General features: G+C 27.6%; 1 protein-coding gene across 1 annotated transcript; it reads left to right on the top strand.

The window, feature by feature from the left end:
- The first annotated feature begins 13,663 nt into the window (after positions 1-13,663).
- Positions 13,664-14,632, top strand: LOC136091744 (uncharacterized). The gene is made up of 2 exons (XM_065819453.1): positions 13,664-14,084; positions 14,133-14,632. Exons 1-2 carry the CDS (start codon positions 13,664-13,666, stop codon positions 14,630-14,632), a joined length of 921 nt encoding a protein of 306 aa, XP_065675525.1.
- The last annotated feature ends 4,472 nt before the right edge of the window (positions 14,633-19,104 follow it).

Here is a 19,104-nt window from a genome sequence, read left to right as displayed (position 1 = left end):
AAAAATAAACAAATTTTGCTCAAAAGTTAGTTTAAATAACTTCAATCAATCAATTTTTTTTTTTTAATATGTAATTTTACTAAGTTATATAATAGAAAAGTTAAAAAAAGCCATTGAGTGATTTTTTGATTTATATTTTTAATGATTCAATAGATAATTTTTGTTTTGAGTATAAAATAATGAATAAGGTGTTAAAAATGATATTTAATATAAATTCCCTCTCTCTCTATATATATATATATAAAATTAGGGTCAAAAATTTAAATTAAAGCATACAAAAACAAATTTTTATTGAAAAATCATCAAGGCGTATTAAACTTTTTTGACATATTATTATTTTTTTATTTATTTTAATAATATTATTTTTCTTTATAGTCTGATGTCAAACAAAGTCATGGCTTGTTTTGAAGTCATGAAAGGGAATAACCGGAAAGAAAAAAATAACCAAGAGGTTCAGGATAAACTAAGTTTTGAAATGTTGAAAGTTTTTGAGCTTATCATTGGTAATTTTTCTTGTTTTATTATAAACTATTTAATATCGTATGTTTTTCTTTAAAGTCTTTTCTAGCTTTTTAATAATTGTTTTTTTTTTATTTTATTTACATATATAGATTGTAAAGGGATTAGTTTTTAGCTATTCTTGTCAGTCAGTTAATAAATTATCTTTTTAAGATTTAGAAACCGAAAAATTTAATAAATTAATTTTGTGTTGGTCTTTATATATTTATACCTCTATTCTGTCAATTTATGTTTAGAGAGTGTTCTGACGAAAAGAATCAAAGCTACAATTATGGATATCAAAGCGGAAGTTCAAAGAATATTGCGGTATGCACCTGGCAAAGTTGTTGTCAAGAGAATATCTCCGAAAGATGATATAGAAAAATAGAAATTTGTTTTTTATAAGAAGTGCTTTTACGCCAGAAAATATATGCTATTTTCTAATTGTATTTAAATCTAATTGTATGTCGAAAAACCTTTCCAATTCCAACATAAATCCGACGTCGATCCGACGTCAACCCTGACATAAATCCGACGTCGAGCGACATGGAAGAAGAAATTGTCCAACAAACTATTGTGCGGCCGTGGCGCAGTGGTTAGAGCGCTTGCTTTATAAGCAGGAGATCCAGGTTCGAAACGAGCTCTGGACAAATTTTCGCGTCACGGTAAGGAAGGAGGCGTGAACTTCCTGGTTAAATGCACTTCCGCGGTGCTCTGTGACAAGGCCGTTAGGACTTCTTGGGGCACCTAAAATAAAAAATTAAAAAAAAAAAAAAAACATCAAACGACAAATTATTCACGTTTCATACTATATGGTAATATGTAAAAAACTATAAAAAGTTTCAGATTTTAATAGTTTAAAAAATTTAACCCCCTTGTATTTATGCGTAAATAATCAAATTTAACTTTCCAAAAACTGCAATTCCGCATAAGTAAAAATTAATTTTTTTCAAATTTTTTTTCCCAAAGTCATTGTTCACGTATTGTGGCACCATAAAATTTACCCAACATATTAAATTTATTTGTAATGGCAAAGGATATCGTTGTAAGAAAATACACAAGACACTTATTGCAGACCAAAGATAAAAACACATTTAATGATTTGCAGTACAAAAAAAGAAAACTTGAAACGTAGTGAATATATATTTAAATGTTATAAGAGGTTTGACAAAAGACTAATTTTTCTTTTTCTTGCTCAGGCCATTTGCATATTTTACAAATATATGGCTTGGATGAGGGGGATGGTGTTGGCACTAACAGGTTTGCCAGTGGAATAAACAACCTGGCTTTTGCTCTCAATTTGCAGTTTATACAAGTTCTCATCCTCTTTGCACAACAATTTGCCATTAACTTTAGTGGTGTCAAACGGTTCATTCAATGCATTAAAGTTTTGTTTCTTTCTGCAGCGCTCTTAGTCTTCCAAAAGTTATGCTAGTTTTGCACAAATGACTTGAACAGACACATGTGAAACAATCAAAGTTTTGCTGTATAGGACTTTAAGTTAAATAAAAATTACATTGATTCTCTGTCTCTTTTTTTTGGTAACGGTTTCAAGAAATTTGAAACGTCCAATGACTTGGTTTTTATGGAGCATGCAACTCCTTTCACTCAAGGATGATTTGTATATTGCCGCTTTGCATTTTCTTAATGGTGCTTGAAACTGGATTATGTTCTTTATCCAAGTTTCCACATTAATCACGGTATTAGAGCTCTTTTTAAACGACATGATATATTCTACTCAGCAACAAAAATAGAAAAATATAAATATAAATATTAAACACGTTACAAAATAAAGAAACTGTTACCGAGTTTTCATATATTTTATTTAAAAACAAGCAATTCAAAATTACAGAAGATTAATTAATAAAATATTATATGCACAGTTATATGTTTGTATATAAATCACAAATATTAATGTAACTCACCAAATAATACAAGATCTCTTTTAAATAGACAATAATAGTATTGACTCAAAATTAGGCTAATTTATTTAAACTTAACTATCCGCTTTGAGTAAGTGAGGCTTATTTATCGGCTTATATCACTCTGCGAAAAAGCAAAAGGAAATTTTATAACTCTAAAGAAACTTCTCGAACGAACAACTTTTTATACTGTTCTGAAAAATTTCCAAAAATTTCCAAAAATTTCCAAACAGTTCTTTCGGGGCAGTATCGCGAACATTTTTAGCGGGTTCGTTTCGAGTAGTGTGAAGTTAAGAGTAAAAATTTACATTTTACTTGATTTTTATAACATAATTTGTGTGAATAAAGACCACTTGGTACAAAAAGAGTCGATTGTACTCAAACGACTCCTCCACAGTACTAGCCTGTCTCTATAATAATATGTTGTATAAATTATCATATCAGTTGGTTTAATGACTTATATTATATATAAATATTATATATAGTTGAAACAAAAATAAATTACGTTAAAATGGCCAATATTACATTTCGAATTTGTTTGTGCGTGAACTTTTTCAATATTTCATTTGAATAAAAGTCATTTTAGTCATTAATAGGCAAAAGTTCATCTATTCATGCTGCAGAATATATATATATATATATATATATATATATATATATATATATATATATATATATATATATATATATATATATATATATATACATATATATATATATATATATATATATATATATATATATACATATATATATATATATATATATATATGTATATATATATATATATATATATATATATATATATATATATATATATATATATATATATATATATATATATATATATATATATATATATATATATATATATATATATATATATATATATAGATTTAATATTAATCTGGTCTGCTGAAAAAAATCATTATCCATAAAGATAATTAGATTAGTTAATAACATCAGAAAGTTAAAGAAACTTCGCAAAAATAGTAGTTCGGTATTGCTATTAGGTGAAACCTTTACTCCACCTGTGGCAAATAATAATGCATTTAAATAGTGTTCTAATATTCCTGAAAAAATAACTTTAATCAGCGAAACAAAATGCTCAAAAAAGAATATAAAAATTTAAAAAGAAAAATTGAATCAATGATGGATTTAAAATTAGATTATTTTAAAATTAGATATTTAAAATTGGATTATTTTAAACATCTAAAAGATTTTGAAGATATGTCTAACAATCTACAATCTACAAATGCTTGTTTCAAGAAACTTATTAATGAAAAGTGAACTGTACCAAATTAAAAAACTTTATTGTGAAGAGGAAGAAAACCTTGACATTATTGAAAACAAATAAGAGTTAGTTAAGGCACACAAAAAATCATTTAGTGTAAGAAACTTAAATAAAAAAGCTATATACCGTGAAGCTCAGTTGGAAATAAAAAAGAACGAAATTAATTCCTTAAACAACGAAACAAAATGTAAGATATCACAATTAAAAAAAGAAACAATAATTATTAGTTCGATTCTAGAAAGTTCATGTATAAATATTTCAGAATTAAAAAGAGAAAAACTGAAGTTGCAAAAAAAAGTTAGTAATTTAAAAATTGCTTTACAAAATAAAAACATTTATAGTAATGAAAACAATATGAAAAATCTTATAAGTTTAGAAAAAGAAGTTGCGACATTATATAGTAAAACAAAGGTTTTGAAAAACAGAATCAAAAATAAGTTGGTTTCTTTGTTGGTATGAATAGTGTCAAAGACGTCATTAAAGTAGTACTAAACAAACTAACAAAAAGAATGTATTTAGACTGCCATCAGCTGCTGTTGAATGCAGGTTAATTCAGGAAGCTGCAATTTTAGGTCAATTTCAAGTTGCTGAAACAATGCTTGAAAATAATTTGACTAATAAAAATTCTAATGTTGGCAATTGCTTGCATGTTGATGGTACACAGAAACACCATAAACATCAAAATTTTCAAATAATAACAAAAAGTGGTGAAACATTATCTTTTGGTTTGTCTGAAGTGGTTGCTAGTGATGCAGCTAATATTTTGCAGAACTTTACTAACATAATAGACGATATTTGTGATGTTGTTAGCAACTCTGCCATGGAAAAAGAAATCAACTTTGCTAAATTAATAACACCAATTAAATCAACGATGTCTGAACTTGGTCCAGTTAATCCTCTATTTAATTCGCAATTAAAAATATTAAGGGAAAACTTTTTGCCAATTGCAATCAATAATTGAGATTTACTTTCTTCAAATGTTAAAGATAATATGAAGGATATGAGTAATTTTTTCTGCAAACTCCATTTGCTTGCTAATTTTGCTTCTGAAACAGATAAAATTTTAAATTCTTTTGAAAAAATTTTGTTAGAAGATAATTATGAGAATGTTTTTGCTTTTATTAGTAAAGAAAGTGGCGCTACTAGGTGAGTTCGTACTACATGTAAGGCATTTCATTCAAGGGGTAGTGAGGAAGCTGGTGTTGCCTCTTTTCTTTCTTCTCGTAATAAAAAAAGTATTTTTTGTTCCATTTATTGGAAATCGTTTTAAAATTTTTTATTATAATGCAGCTGCCCTATATTATTACAAGGATGCTATAATTGAATTTCTTAATGCGTGGCCTAATCCAAACAATTTATTAAAGGCTTTTAAGAAAGATATCACAAATCTTGTATTTGTTGCTAAAGTTGAGTCATTAGGAATCATTAATAAACTACTTACAGTTCTTTTATGGCAAATTATCAAATCACTTGATAGCATTTTGCTATTGAACCCCTACCTAATTCGTTTGAAAATTAGACTTTAAACTCTTTGTAAGGATGCTTCTTCTTTATTGTTTGCAAATAAAAAAATTTTGTAGGATACTAATCTTCTTCATCGAGATATGATTTACTGCAAACTGTTTAAAAACACACAAAATGATGAGTAAGATTCTTTGACTGTGCAATCACTTGAAGTTATTTTTCATTATTATTTTGGAACGTCAGTGTGCTGATCAGTTACCTGGTGGTAAATATTGGAATCAATCTGATTCAGTTGCTGATGCAGCTTCTTATGTCTCTGCTACTAACAAAGCATCAGAAAGTGACTTTGCCGTTTTGGATTTAATGATATGTATAAAACCAAATGCAAATATTCAAACTATCCAGGCTTTGATGATGTAGTCTCAGAATCAAACATTAGAATGGCTAAATAGTAAAACAGAATAAGAGAGAAAAAAATTACTTGATTATTCAAGAACCAACAAATCAATGATGAAATACAAGTATGATGAAAGAGAAGAAGCACTTAAAAAAGATAAAGCTATCCGCCTTCTAGCAAAGCAAGACGAAAAAAATATAGAAGAAATTAAATTACACCAAAAAAAAATTTCAGCTTGTAATAGCTTAACAAATTTAAATGTAAGAGCATGGATTTCATAGCAAGAATCAGTTTATATCAAATCAAATCAAATCAAATAACGTGTTTAGTACGAAGTAGAGCATGGTTGAATTAAAAGAGATAAATAAATAGATAGATAAATAAATAATGCCAAAATATTGGTACTAATATTAATAATAATATAATGAAAAAAGTTTCGAAATGGCAGATAAAAAAAAATTTCAAAATGTTAAAAATATCAAATAAAAAACTGAAGGATCACGAATTGATATAGATAATAAAGAATTCCAATACTAATTTGTAGAAATATTCAATTGTATTTTTTTAACAAATAATTAAAAAGCTTGATTTTGAATTCAGAGATTGAATTAAGAGATATTAGATCAGGAGGTAGTTTGTTCCATGAGGTAATAAATTGATATTTCATGGATTTATTTCCATATTTAGCAGAGTGGTGTTTTGGAATAACTAAGTTTAAGCTACTGATAGAGCAAAGAGGATAGTGACTATTTGTACTTGCAAAGATATTGTTGAATGATAGGGGAAGGCCTGAAATTTAAGTGCTTATTAATTGGTTCCAGATTGGATTTAAAGATGATCAGCTCTGTTTTGTTAAAACTGAGAGAATGTTTATTAGAGCGAAGCCACTGAACAAGATTTCCAAGATTATGATTAATATATTTTTTGATTTTTTTAAGTGATTTGTCAACCAGTAGCATGTTAGTATCATCAGCAAAATGGTAAGCAGTTGCAAATTTAAAAGAAGTATTTATGTCATTAATAAAAAGAACAAAAAGAAGTGGTCCTAAAACTGTACCTTGTGGGACGCCATTTGAGCAATTATGTAAATCAGATTTAGTGCCGTTAATAGAAACAAACTGTGTTCTGTTTTGGAGATACGAAGTAAGCCATTTTAGTGGGATGCCTCTGATTCGATATTCCAATTTTGTGAAAAGGATGGAGTGATCCACAGTATCCAAAGCTTTATCCAAATTTATAAACACCCCACATGCAAAGTGCTTATTATCTAGAGCTCTTCTAATCTTCTCAGTAATTCCATTAAGAAATTAATGGAATTACTGAGAAGATTAGAAATCCATATTGATGTTGGTACAAACATTTAAACTTTTCTAGAAACTTGTATAGCCTGTTATGCATAGCCTTCTCAAAAAAATTGCTTAGGTTGGAAAGAAGAGAAGTGGGTCGATAGATAGAAAAGTCTAGTAAGGAGCCTTTTTTTAAAAATTGGAATGACTTTAGCTACTTTAAAAACTTCAGGGAATTCGCCACTTTTAAAAGAATTATTTATCATAATGCTAAGAGGTTTGGAGATTATGTGAGAAGTAAGTTTAAGAAAAAATGTTGGTATGCTGTTAGGTCCATAACTTTTATCACTTTTAAGAGCATTATTAATAAGACTAGATACCTCATCTTCACTCACAGGGTCAATAAAAAAAGAATTAGCATTAGGCAAATTAAGAAAGTCACTATAAGTACGTTTTGATGGCATGATTTTATTGAGTAGTTTTTCACAAATAGAAACAAAGTAGTTATTAAATATATTTGAAACAGTGGCATGGTCTGTGATGATATTTTCATTCAGATTTAGCTGAGTAGGTGTTTTACGTAATGATGCTTTAATTTTTATGATATCTTTTATGCCTTTCCATGAATTTTTTATTTTGTTCATGTTGTTATTAAAATATGTTATGTAGTATGATTTTTTACTACTTTTTAAAAAGTTGCTAATTTTATTTCTATAGAACTTAAACTTTGTGAAAAGTTCATTTATAGTATTAATATTATTTATAATATTATATATATTATATAATATTAATTTTTATAATTTATAATATGGAAGAATTGTTAAAATCAAAAGTACTCCTTGCTCAACTTAATTTTTATCGTGTCATCTTAGGTATGGAATGTGACAAAAAACTAAAGGTAGAAGGAACCAAAAGAAGAAACTTGTCTTGGGAAGAATTATATGAAAATCTTATTATTGTTATTCAAGCAAATTTAATACCAAAAAAACAACCTTTATGTAATTTGAGTAATAATTTAAAACCTTGTATTTTACGTGATGCAGCTGTTGCAAGCAAAAAAAAAAAAGAAATTAATGGAAAAAATTCAGGATTCAAGATTAAACAAATTAATAGAGCAACAGAAAAAACATTCCTTAACCAGATTTATTAACAATCTATCCGATATTGTAGATACTTGTATTCAACATTGTGTTAGAGAAGAAGATTCTTTTGACGTATTTTGGGACACAAGTGGTAGGAGTTGATCAAATAAATGGGAAGCGAACCACATAACCATGTTAAGTATGATAACGAACCTGATAGACTATAGTCATTTCCATTATTAATTGATTTTGAAAAAGGCGATCTTATTCTTTGCAGCTCGGGTTAGGGGCCACCCATAAGCTACGTCACACAATTTTTTGTAATTTTCAAGCCGTTTCATGCTGAACTGATAAAGGTCGTTGAGAACGTGCAAAAACGTTTCACAAAGAAAATTCTGCACTAAAGCAATTTGACCTACTATAACTGACTTCAGTTGCTTGATTTGTATTCGCTTGAAATAAGGCGAGTAAAACATGATTTATCAACTTGCTTTAAAATTCTGCATAATTGGTCTTAATTGATAAATCTATGTTCTTCTTTATTGACAACAAAAACAACACGCGAGGACATAAATATAAAATGCGTAAACAACAATGTCGACTAGATATTCGCAAATATAGTTTCTCTTACCAAATTGTTAACATTTGCAATCATTTGCCATTCGATGTTTTCAACATCAAATAATATCAACATCTTTAAGAGTGAAATTTAATCAATTTTAAAAAATCATGTCGGTGTTGACTGCATATCTCATTTGTTATTTGTATATAAGTTATCTATTCAATGTTGTACGCTGTTACATAATTTATTTTGGGGCACGCTGTTAGTGACCATCAACATGGAACTGCGTATCCTTTAGAACATGTATTATTTGTTCTAATAAATACAATCTAATCTAGTATATAAAATAGTATACTAAGTGTATAAATATAGTCGACGATTTCTTAATAATTTAATTAATATCAATTTTGACCATTAATTTCAAAATTTATATATATATATATATATATATATATATATATATATATATATATATATATAATATATATATATATATATATATATATATATATATATAAAATATATATATATATATATATATATATATATATATATATATATATATATATATATATATATATATATATATATATATATATATATATATATATATATATATATATATATATATATAAATATATTAGGGTGGGGCATGAAACACCAAAGTCAATAAAAAAAATACCATAATAATTTTTCTGGTTCCTTTTGATATGTGTATTAAAAATATGTAACTTTTTTTTTATGGGTACCCCTAGGGTCGGTCCCAGCAGTCCGAAAATTAGAAAATTTATAATTTTTGTAAATATTAAGGGGGGCAGGGTCACTTACAAATATTTTAAAGATATCTTAAGAGTTATTTTTGTAGCCTGATATATTTATTTTTAGATTATGTTTTGCTTTATTGCAAAAAATGATGGAAATGGTCAGCCCTACCCATTTAAATACATGGTGTTTATATTTGGAGGTAGGGGGGTGTATATTTTTACCTTTGTATTTTAAATAAAAAATATTTTTACATTTGCATTTATTTTTTAAAGAAAGATCATTTTAAAGTTTTCAACCAAGATTTTTTTTCTGATGTCTAAAATTTTAGCCGATGATCTGCAGCAACTAATAAATTAGCTTGGCTATTATCTTCGTTTCTGAAAGTTTCAATGAAGTCTTTACCAAGTTTAATAGCACGTTTTGGACTATCATTTACAACAAGAAGACCAGTGACATAATTTTTAAATCTAATATAACCCGAAAATTGTTATTTTTTTTTTCATTGTCAGTAAAGTTTCCGGAATTCAGTTTCCCCATCTTATAACTGGTGGGCTTCGCTATTTGAGCTAATTTAAGAGCTAATTTTTGTAGCTGATCTACAGATAAACATTTATCAGCAAGACAAATAACCTCAAATCTTTCATACCAATTGTGCTTTTTAAGTGATTTCAGTACAGCTTCTGCTGGTTTAAAACTGAATTCAGAATATTGTATCATTTTATTAATAGCTTTTAGATCTAAAGAAGGTGCTATGGTAAGGATAGGGGCTTTAATAGACCATGGAACATAAAATAGTGCTGTAAATGAAGCAATTTCATAAATCAGCTTTCCCTCTTGCAATGATATTATGTTAGGACATAAGTTACTGAACTGTGGCTGAAGAAGATCATTTGTTAAATAATAAACTCCCTGTGCCATAAACCTGGCATGATGTGAAGCCATTGGAAATCTAAATTGAAATTTTGTTACTTTGCCACCTAACCAAAGAACTGCTAATTGTATAAAATACTGGTAGTCATTTCTTGGAAATATATCGTTATCTAGGCAATTTTGAAGGAATGTTAATGATTCAGAAACCTAAATTTCAAAAAACTTTATTATTAAAACTTATAATTAAACACATTAATCTAAATGGGACAATTAAACAAACCTGCTTTTCCAAAAAAGATACAATTTTTATTTCTGAGTCATATCTCTTTAGGTCATCATAATTTATCTTCTTTTCAAGAATAGATTTCCAATTACTCTCCAGCCTATCAAATAACTCAGTCTTTGGTCCACTTGTTTTACCACCAGTAAGAACATTTGAAAAGAGCTAAAATATATTTATTTCAAATCGTTAAAATAAATTTTATTAATAAAGCATTTAATTCATCAAGAAATATTTATAATTAAATATATAAATAAATATAAAAATATTGTATGACTTTTTCAATATTTACCTTTATATGTAATTCATAAACGTGATGACGACAAGCCATCCAAGTTAAAGCTTTTCCTCTCCATTGCTCAACTAGAGTACAGACTCCTTTTAGCCAACCAGTATTTGTAACTGTGGTGTCAAAGGACAGACAACCAACATAGTCAAATAGCTCCCAGTCTTGTAAAGTTTTTTTGATTGCTTTCCTAAGAGACTCAGCAGTGCCATCTTTCACAATTAAAATATCCAAAATTTGGGATTCTGGGAGATCTGGTGAACTGATTAGTACAGCTGCTTTTTCAATTTTTTCTTTACCGAGTTTTTTCATATCAAACATAATTTTTGAGTCAAATTGCACAGTAAGACTTTTACCCTTAGCCAATGTAATAAAGTTGTCTTTGATATTACAGGCAGTTTTTCTTATACTTAATTTTTTCTGCCACAAAATACTTCGGTTAGCAATAGAAAAATCATCTGTCGTTCCAGAACAATTATTATAAGAGAAGCAAGAGTTGCACTCAGTGCAGTCGAACTTATTCCATATTGTGATGCTGTTGGAGCTAAATCTTTTCCTTTATTTTTTGGAACAATAAGAGGAACAACATTAGATTTTCTAATTTTCTAGAAGGCTGTAGATACTCTTCATCTTGGTTATCATCTAAAGTATTTAAAACTTTTGTTATGTTTTCATATTTCTCAGTAACCAACTCTTTCTGTTTTCTTACGGTTGCTCTTTGATTTTTTTTTTTTATTTCTCTTTTTGTTTTGTTTTTTAAAAATTTTTGTGAAATTTTATCTTTACCTAACATTTTCTGAACACGCGCTTCATTCTGGTCGTTAAGAAAATCTGCATCTTCTCTTCTAGTTTTTATATCTTTAGTTTTATCTTTCATAATAATACCTTCACAATTCTTTTGACTTACATCAAATACCTCCTCTAGCATTCTTGAAAACTGTTCCCTTTTTAAAACTAAATTTGTACTTAAATGGTTCCTGTGTTTGTTTAAATCTTTTCTCTTCTTTTCTAAGTCAACAATCTTGTCTCTAAAACAAAGGTAGAAGAATGCATTAAAATTAATGTAATTTATTATAAATATATAAAACTGTATGACTTTATAATTGTTACTTATATAACATAAATTTGAAATTGGATTAAACTAGAAACTAAAATTATTTTAATTTTATAAAAACCTGATATGCTTGTCAGTATTAATAAAAGGAATTCCTTCTTTTTGCCATATTTTCTTCACCTCATAAACAATGCATGGCAAACATTTTTGGAGACAACCGCTTATTTCAGCACATTGTGCAGTAAAGAAATCACCAAGACGACATGAAGCTATACTAACTGAGGAAATGTTTGGAAAATCACCTCTTATCATAAGATCTCTGCAATGGTAATATTGCAATACAGCTTTTTTAATTGGCAATATATATAGATATATAGTGCTCCTATTCTCACTTGGTGCAGTGCTGCTGCAAAAAGAGAGATCCAACATTTTCATAAAAATGCCCTGCAAATTATTGTAATTGATTTAACCAATTCAAGCAGGTTCAACATTATTTTTGACATTGAAGAGTTACTTGACAGGATCTGTATTAATATACTTAAAAAGATCTTTGCAGACCCATGCCATCCTATAACCACTAAATTAACTCAAACCAACAGCAGAAACCCTAACAGATTCCCGTATGCTCTTAACACTGCAAAAACTACTACTTAAAAAAAAACTTTTATTCAAAAATATCTCCGTATCCTTCGTGATGGCGTCAGTGACCTCTACCTCCGAAGCAATATTGGAAGCTCTACTGCCTTTTCAATGCATAAATAATATGTTCCTCCCCTGTATTCTTAGCAAACTACTAATACTAAAGGACAGATAAAATTGTACAATTCATTACTTGTAATGCTATTCAATTTTAAATAAAGTTTTATGAAATAAAAAAAAAAAAAATATATATATATATATATATATATATATATATATATATATATATATACATATATATACACATACATATATATATATATACAGGCCCTATCAGACGGGGAGCCACATGGACCATATGGCCTGGGCCTCCGATTTTGTTGGGGCCTCGCATTTTCAAAACACATTTGTTGAACACGAAAATAAATATCAAAGTAATTATTTTAATCTAATTATTCTAAACAATTTAACTTTAGGTTAACTTAAAAGAATAAATTAATTTCTTTTTCATAATTACACATTTCCAAACCTAAATTCGACATGGTAAAGAGTACGTCATGTAATGATGCAATTAACCCTCCGTCGGGCGCGCTTGATCAAATTGATACAATTCAATTACTTTTAACTCGTACGAGTTTTCAAGTTATGACTTAGTGTTCTGCTTTTTAGTAGCTTCATTTTTTCTTATATTTTTTAGTTGTACTTCATCAAACAAGATTAAATCAATTTGTTTTGAACTGTTTCTTATCATTTTGTATAAAATTGATATATTGCGCTTTTGTGCATTGCTCTTGTACGTTACATTTTGTAACTTTGAGAATAGTAATACTTTTTTGTTCTGGTAAATATTTTTTAATTTTTAAACATAATTCGTTTTATAAATTTGTAAAAGTTCGATTGATGTATAAATTTATTATATTTTAAAATTTCAATATTATTTCCAGACACCATTAAAATGAAGAGAAAATTTGATAGTGGTGCAAGTAAAAGGCGGCGGAGAAAAGAATTGGCCGAGGAAGCATGCACCAACTCAAAGAAAATATATTCGTTTTCAAAAAAATCACAAAACACAGTTCAAATTGAACAAGCAAACCAAACTCAAAGTGTGAGTGACAATGGTAACATTGAAAATATAGTTGTTCCAATTGCAGAAGACCCAATTTTGGACCAACAACCAGCAGGAAATTTAAATATTATAAACCAGGAACGGGTTGAAATCTAAATCTCATTACAGGAAAATGCAGGTGAAAATAAAATTCGAGATATGGAAACAGAGATAAATAATCAGATTCATCAAGGTAATCTGTTCAATTTTATTGACATTGGGATTATCAACAAGAACAATTCTTGTAAAGTGAACTCTTTTCTTAAGGTTACTTGCTTTGAAATTCCAAATAATATCGTTAAAGACTCTAATCATCATGCATTTCCTTATCGTTTCTTAAACAAAACTCTTGCAAATGGAGAAACATGCAAAAGAGACTGGTTGTGCTTGAGTGTTGAAAAACAATCTTTGTATTGTGCACCATGTTTCCTTTTGAACAAAAATGCTGCAAATGTGTCATTTTTCTCTAGTTCTGCCGGATGGGGCATCAGTAGAGGTTGGAGAAGATTGAAAGATCGTATTCCGTCGCACGAAAGTTCAATTTACCATAAAGAAAACTATGTTGTATGGAAATCTGCTAGTAGAGCAGCATTATGTGAAACTTCAGTGGATAATTAATTTTTATCAGAACTCAAGACTGAAACTGAAAATTGGAAAAAATTATTCCAACGTATTCTAAATGTTATTATTTTTCTTTCTGAACGTGGATTAGAACTTTTTGGTTCTAACCAACGAATAGGTGATCAAGCGAATGGAAACTTTTTAGGTATTATTGAGCTTCTTAGCAAATATGACCCATTTTCAGCTGAGCATGTTAAACATGTTCGAGAATCACAACAGTGTAAGCAGCGAATGCAAGCTCATTATCTTTCAACACGAATTCAGAACGAATTTATTGATATTTGTGGTTCACATGTTCAAACAGTAATCCTCCACAAAATTGTGAAAGCAAAATATTTTTCAATAAGAGTTGATGCTACTCCAGATTGCTCGTACAAGGAGCAAACTACTCTGGTTATTAATTATGTTAAAATTTTAGATAGTTCAAACTTTTCAGTTGAAGAAAGATTTATTTTATTTGACAATTTTTCAAAAAAACTGGAAGAGAAATCGCTGCTCGAACACTAGAAATATTGAAAGCTTTGAAGCTGGAATTCGAAGCCTGCATTGGTCAAGCTTACGACAACGGTGCTAATATGGCTGGAAAGTATAACGGGGTGCAAGCGGTTTTGATGCAACAAAATCCAAACTGTATGTTTTCTAGCTGCGGAAATCACTCATTAAATTTAGTTGGTGTCGATTGCGCTGAATCATGCAAAGAAGCAGTAACTTATTTTGGAACAATTCAGCAAATGTACAATTTATTCAGTAGCATTCCTCAAAGGTGGGAAATTTTAAAACAACATCTTCCTGTTTCGTTGCATGGAATGTCCAAAACAAGATGGTCAGCACGGATTGATGGTGTTAAACCAGTTGCACAACATTTGAACTCAGTAAGAAGTGCTTTATATGAACTTGGGGTGCTATATTTAACAGCCCAGGCTAAAATGGAACTCAATGCTATTCAAAAGTATATTTCCAAATTTGATTGCATTTTGATGTCGCCTATCTGGATGAAGCTACTCACAATGATTCATCAGACAAGTCTAATCATCGAGGCACGCCAAGCCACTCTTGATATTGAAAATGATAACATTGAAAATCTATGTAATGACATTCAAAGGTTGCGTGAACAGCTTGATAAGATTTTAAATGAGTCAAAATTTGTTGCAAGAAGTATTGGTGTTTCATGTGAGCTTTTAACTAATCGTCATTTTTTAAGTCAAGATAATGCTGAGTTGTATTTTAAAATCAATGTATATTTTGTCATCATTGACTCAATTCAATCTGGCCTCACGCGACGATTTCAGTCGTTACAAGAAATTTGTAAACTTTTTGGATTTCTCTGGCAGTTTAAAAATTTGAATGACGAAGATCTTGTATTGGCTGCTCAACATTTTCAGCACAAATATGACAAAGAAATCTCACAAGAAATTGAAAATGAGGTTTTATGTCTTAAAAGAATCTATGGTACTAATTTTAAACTAGACTGCACACCAAAAAAATTGCTGGAAGAAATACTTGGACTTGGTCTTTCCAAACATTACAATTGCATTACGAATTTTTATCAGCTTGCCTGCATCGACGGCTTCGGGCAAACGCACATTTAATGTTTTAAGGCAGATAAAAAATTATCATCGTTCAACTATGGGGCAAGAACGGTTGAATGGACTTGCTATGTTGAATATAAATTGTGATATTGCACGAAAACTAGATTTTTCAAATATAATTTCTGCATTTTCAGAACAAAAAGCAAGAAAAGCGTTTTTAAAACTAATTAAAACTAATTCATTCTGTTATAGTTACTTTTAGTGAATTTGTTTAGATTTCATTTTCAAAATGTGACATTAATTAACTATTCATTAATTACATATAATTACATATCGAAATAATTACATATCGAAAAAAACCAAATAATAAAAACCAATTAATAATTATTCATGCATGAATCATTCATTTGTGAAATCTGAATTGTAACATTCACAATAAAGTAACAGTGTAACATTTCACTCATACGTCGTACCTTCTTAATTCCCAAGCCTCCCCAAAAATGCGTTTTTAGTAGATAAGCGCGTCTCTTGGCTAGTTGGCTTGATAAAACGTACAAAAAGCGCCACATTTGTGTGTGACGGTCTGTCTAATTTATTGCATTTAGTCTTAAAGTTAGACATTTATCTGGTCCTGATCTATCTGGAGACTTAAATGGCTTTGCATTATCTTGCGTCGCGTTTTGCACAAAAATGTTTCTTTTGGGGCCTCCGATTTTTAACTGGCCGAGGCCTCTCCAAACCTCTGAAAGGCCCTGTATATATATATATATATATATGTATATATATATATATATATATATATATATATATATATATATATATATATATATATATATATATATATATATATATATATATATATATATATATGTATATATATATATATATATTTATACATATATATAGATATATATATATATATATATATATATATATATATATATATATATATATATATATATATATATATATATATGTATAAATATATATATATATACATATATAATATATATATATATATATATATATATATATATATATATATATATGTATATATATATATATATATATATGTATAAATATATATATTTATATATATTTATATATATTTATACATATATATATATATATATATATATATATATATATATATATATATATATATATATATATATATATATATATATATATATATATATATATATATATATATATGTATAAATATATATATATATATATATATACATATATATATATATATATATATATATATATATATATATATATATATATATATATATATATATATAATTATTAAGAAGTCGTCGACTATTTCAATATTTTCGTCGACTATTTTTATTTTTGTAAAGACTAATCTTTATTTACGCGTATTCTTTTTTTGTTGTCGAACTTTTTGTTCTTTTCTTAAATATTAAATAAATTTATGCAATAAGATAGTTAAGATGAAAAAAATCAATTTTTAATTGTTATACACTAACAATTAAAAAATCGTTATACAATAACAAATACAATAAGATATACAAGTATAAAAATTAAAAACATAATAAATAGAACGCGGAGACTCGCAGAAAACCTTTAGGTCTTATCATTGAGAACCGCTCGTGAATATTGATTGCATTAAAATAACATTAAATAAAGAATAAAACAAAAATGTCAAAGAAATAATTTGCGAAAAACATAAGTTTCGTAAGAATATATAAATAAATTTGTAAAGAAATAAGAAATTATTATTGATTCTTATATATAAATACAAAGTTTGTATAAAATAGCATAAACACATAAAAGTGAATCCGATATTATTGTATATAAAAAAACACAAAAAACTAACAGTTCTATTTGTGTTAATAAGTGGTAATAAATATTATTGGTATTATGGCAGTTACACTTGTTGAAATTAAAAAAATGATTAAAGACTTGTTTACAAACTACAAAGTGGAGACAGAAGCAGCACTAAAGCAACAAGAAAGCAACTTTATAAGTATCGTTAGTTCAAATACCAAAATCTTAAACGAAAGATTAGACAAAGTAGAAAAAAATATTTTAGAGAACGCTAAAAAAATATCAACACTGGCAGCAGAAGTTGAAGAAATAAAGGTTAGTCTAAATTTTCATGAGGAACTTATTGAAAAAAAAATAAAAAATTCGTTAAATATTTTCATAAAAAATAAATCTAACCATAATGAAATACAAAATAACAACACTGACCTCAAAAAAATTAACAGTAAGCTAAGAGAAATTGAAGATAGAACAAGGAGGAACAATCTAAGAGTTGACGGAATTAAAGAAGATGATAATGAAACCTGGCTGGAAAACGAACAAAAGGTAAAAGAAATATTTAATGAGTACTTGGGTGTAGAAAATGTAAAAATTGAAAGAGCACATAGAGCTGGTAAAAAAGGTGTAAAAGAGAACAGAACAATTGTTCTGAAATTATTGGACTTTAAAGATAAGGAGGAAATTTTAAGAAATGCCTCAAAGTTAAAAGGAAAAAATATATATATTAACGAAGATTACTGCATGGAAACGAATAAAATAAGAAAGGAATTGCGTGAAAAATGAAAATTGAAAGAAAGTTGGGAAAATTTGCTTACATATCATACGACAAGCTTATTGTACGCGAGTGGAAGACAAATAAAAAGTAATTTTTTACTTATTTTATTTACGGTTTATTTAATTCTTATTTATTTTTTTGGATATTTTTATTGATAATATATCAATAACGAAACCCTTTAAAATGAATCCGAAAACGTTTGAATACGAAAGTCTTTTTGAAAACATTTCAGATAAGGTTTTTAAATTAAATGATCAAAATACTTTTGATAAATATGACCTTGACAAAAACTTTATTGATAACTTTTCATTAATGAATATGGAAACACCTTACGTGTTTCCAGATGAAATAAATAAGTATTTAAAAGATGTTAAACGTTATGAGAGCCTTTCTCTTGTTCATCTTAATATTAGAAGTGCTAAAGCAAATTTTGAAAACTTTAAAATATTCTTAGAGGAAAGCAATTTTATTTTTAATATTATTTGTTTAAGCAAAACATGGTTAACTGATGACGAATTTAACGAATGCACGCTTTTTCAATTAAATAACTATGAAGGAGTGCATTTGCAGAGGAAATCGAAAAAAAGAGGCGGGGGTGTTGTAATTTACATCAAAAATAGTTTGCGGTATAAATTACGAAACGACCTATGCACATCTGATTACGACAGGGAATTTGTTTCTATTGAAATCATTAGCAATGACTCTGAAAATACCTTAATATCATGCTGTTATAAACCGCCACAAACATCAACAGAAATATTCTCAAATCATCTTCAAAATATTATTTTGAAAAGCTTACAAGAAAAAAAAAATTATTTATCCTAGGAGATTTTAATCTTAATGCTCTAATTTATGAAAATATTATAGAAACACAAAGT

The sequence above is a fragment of the Hydra vulgaris genome, chromosome 15, assembly GCF_038396675.1.
Source record: "Hydra vulgaris chromosome 15, alternate assembly HydraT2T_AEP".
NCBI lineage: Eukaryota > Metazoa > Cnidaria > Hydrozoa > Anthoathecata > Hydridae > Hydra > Hydra vulgaris.
The sequence above is the reverse complement of the archived record's forward strand: the minus strand, read 5'-3'. Positions and strand labels throughout refer to the sequence as shown.